Raw genomic sequence first — 3,376 nt, 5'->3', positions numbered from 1 at the left:
AGGGTGTGCGCTCGCACATATCAGAAATCCTAAAATTCTGCAACTTTGAAGAATTTCAGATTTTTAACACCAACTTTGAATGATCATAACTTCCTCTACAAAATTCTAAATTTCTCAAACTTTATATCGATTTAAAGGGTTTTCAATCAGTTTCGAAAATCGAGGCAAATGTTATGATCGAGCAAAGTTCACCAAAAATCTAATTTTACCAAAAGCCACAATTTACCAAATATTCACAATTCTCAAACCACCTCCGACCAAAACAACATCAACCTCCCATTTACGGCACAACTACCTTCTTGGGTCAAAAATTCATCACTTACCACATCTTTTCATCACATTTCACCATTCTCCAACCATCAATACCAATCATGCAATACCACAACTAATCCCCATTCAACTCTTCAAACCACATAACCATATCATTAACATTAATTTCACATATATCTTAACATTAGCAATCATTATACCTTCACCTCAATAATCATCACACCATCATAAATCATCATACATTAACATTTCAAACAACTCATAAACCATTATAATTCAAACATATCCTATGGGTCACTAGCCTAAGTGTCCATGAATATTACATACTACATAGAGGAAACCGAAACCATACCTTGGCCGATTCCCTTTATGCACCAAAACCCAAATGAGCACAAGCTATGCTTTCCAGCACAAACCAAGCTTTCAATTCCACTCTAATAAGCACAATTAGGTTCCAAAAGCTCCCAAAGCCACAATAATCAAACTATATGCATACAATTCACCTCAAATCAACCTAGGATTCTAATTAAACATAAATTCACAAGAGTTTAATGGCTCTTACCTCTTCCAATAGATTTGGATGTGAAAACCCAAGGCTAAGCAAGGCTTAGAGCAAACCTAAACATCCAAAATACAAAAACTCATTTAATCCCAAAGCCCTAGGAACCGAAATTTTGGAGAGAAGAATAGAAAGGATTTCGTGGTTACCTCTCCAGTTTCTTGTATGGGTTTTGTAGTGTTCTTCACGAGGAACGCGTAGCCACAAACGGTGCGGCGATCGGAGTTCTCTAGCTCACGATATGAGCTTTGGAAGAAGATGGTGAATAATGCTTCTCTTTCCCCTTCTCCCCTTTCTATTTTCTGCTGTGTGTTGTTGTGTTTAGTGGCTGGTGGGTTCACTTATGAACCTTATATATGTTGGGCTTGGGCCCAACTTGGGTCTGGTCCTACCCGTTAGCATTTTTAGCCCTTTTGACCCAACTTTGGGCCAAACCTTTAAAATTAACGCCCGGTTTTCCATTTCTAACATTTTTCTAAGGTTTTTGCCGGTTTTCACTTTTTCTCATGCGGTACCGGGCAGACTTGAACCAGTTCAACCGGTTCAACTACCGATTCATAATTTTTCATGGTTTTTCGTAGAGAGTACATTTTCTGACTCAGAAAGACCTACTGAGTCCGAAAATCTCCTTTAAATCCTCAAATTCTCACTCTAACTTTTCAGAATCTAATTTGGGCAATATTAGTTACTTAATTAACCGATTGATTAGTTGCGGTTCTTACATTCTCCTCACCAAATAAAAAATTTGCCCTCAAAATTTGAATTACCTGAGAAAATCTTGGGAAAATCCTTTCGCATTTCAGACTCCAATTCCCAAGTGTGCTTTTCAACTCCTGCTCGCTCCCAAGCAACATTAACCAATGGAACATGCTTTCCTCGCAGTTTTTTCACATTAATGTCATCGATCCTCACTGGCGTTACTTGGAAAGTTAAGTTCTCCTTCAACTCAGCTGACTCAGGCTCCAGCACATGAGCCACATCCGACGTGTACTTACGGAGTTGTGACATGTGGAATATGTCATGCAGGTTAGACAGATGAGGTGGCAAGGCAACTTTATACGCTACCGGCCCAAATCTCTTCAGAATCTCAAACGGTCCTATATATATTGGGTTCAACTTCTTGGTCTTAATTGCTCTTCCAATCCCAGTTGTCGGTGTCACCCGAAGAAATACATGTTCTCCCACTTCAAACTCTAGTAGTTTCCTTCTTTGGTCCGCGTAGCTCTTCTGTCGACTCTGAGCAGTTAGAATCCTTGCACAAATCTTGTTAATATTCTCGGTAGTCTCTACTATTACCTCAGGACCTAAAACACTTGCTTCACCAGATTCATACCAACAAAGCGAAGATTGGCACTTCTGTCCATACAAGGCTTCATACGGAGCCATCGAAATGCTCGCATGAAAGCTGTTGTTGTACGCAAACTCTACTAATGGTATGTATCGGTTCAAACTTCCGGGTTGATCTAAAACACATATTTTCAGCATATCCTCCAAGGTTTGAATAGTCCTTTCCGACTGTCCATTAGTTTGCGGATGATATGAAGTACTGAGACATAGCTTCGTACCAAAAGCTCTTTGGAAAGCTCCCTAAAATCTGAAAGTGAATCAGGGATCACGGTCCGACAGTATGCTCGACGGCACACCATGCAACCTTACTATCTCCTTGATGTACAATCTTGCCAACTGCTCCATAGAATAGTTTACTCGGATAGGAAGAAAGTCAGGAGATTTGATTAAGCAATCCACGATCACCCAAATCGCATTAAATCCCGACCTAGTCCTCGGTTAACTGGTCACGAAATCCATCGCAATTCCTTCCCACTTCCACTGAGGAATCTCAAGTGGTTATAGAATTCCTGACGGTTTCTGGTGCTCTATCTTTACTTTCTGGCAAGTCAAACATTTGGATACCACTATAGCTACATCACCCTTCATCCCAGGCCACCAAAACATCTTCTTCAAGTCATAATACATTTTCGTGCTTCCGGGATGAATAGAAAACCCACTGTTGTGAGCTTTTGACAATAAATCTTGTCTCAAACTTCCTACATCCGGTATGCAAATCTTTCCCTTGTATCTTCACAACCCTTCATCATCCTTAGTGAATTCTTCACGTCTCTTATCACCAACTGGCTGAAACAACTGCTGAAGCTTTTGCTCATCTAGCTGAGCCCTTTGTATTTCTGATTTGAACGTGCTTGAGATCTGCAACTGATTTAAACAAGCTCTTCTAGCAACTTCACTAATGTCTAGCTTAAGATCCACGAACTTATCTACTAGCTCCTCTACCTTGATTCTCATCCAAGCAATTGTTAGAAATTTTTGACTCAATGCGTCTGCTACTACATTCGCCTTTCCAGGATGATAACTCAGCTCAAAGTCATAATCTTTCAGCAATTCCATCCACCTCCTCTAACGCATATTTAGCTCTTTCTGATCAAAGATGTACTTGAGACTCTTATGATTAGAGAAGATGCTAAACCTCACTCCGTACAAGTGGTGTCTCCAAATCTTCACTGCAAACACAATCGCCGCTAATTCTAAGTC

General features: G+C 40.1%; 1 protein-coding gene across 1 annotated transcript; it reads right to left on the bottom strand.

The window, feature by feature from the left end:
- Nucleotides 1–385: 385 nt before the first annotated feature.
- On the bottom strand, nt 386–2,215 carry LOC112770101 (uncharacterized). Its single transcript, XM_025814520.1, has 2 exons — nt 1,597–2,215; nt 386–402 (listed from the first exon to the last, which is right to left on the bottom strand). Exons 1-2 carry the CDS (start codon nt 2,213–2,215, stop codon nt 386–388), a joined length of 636 nt encoding a protein of 211 aa, XP_025670305.1.
- Nucleotides 2,216–3,376: the final 1,161 nt, after the last annotated feature.

Source organism: Arachis hypogaea, chromosome 18 (assembly GCF_003086295.3).
Source record: "Arachis hypogaea cultivar Tifrunner chromosome 18, arahy.Tifrunner.gnm2.J5K5, whole genome shotgun sequence".
Taxonomy (NCBI): Eukaryota; Viridiplantae; Streptophyta; class Magnoliopsida; order Fabales; family Fabaceae; genus Arachis; species Arachis hypogaea.
The sequence above is the reverse complement of the archived record's forward strand: the minus strand, read 5'-3'. Positions and strand labels throughout refer to the sequence as shown.

Bases quoted from the DNA above. Each gene is read 5' to 3' on its own strand.
- LOC112770101 (XM_025814520.1), bottom strand. From the start codon at position 2,215: ATGGCTCCGTATGAAGCCTTGTATGGACAGAAGTGCCAATCTTCGCTT.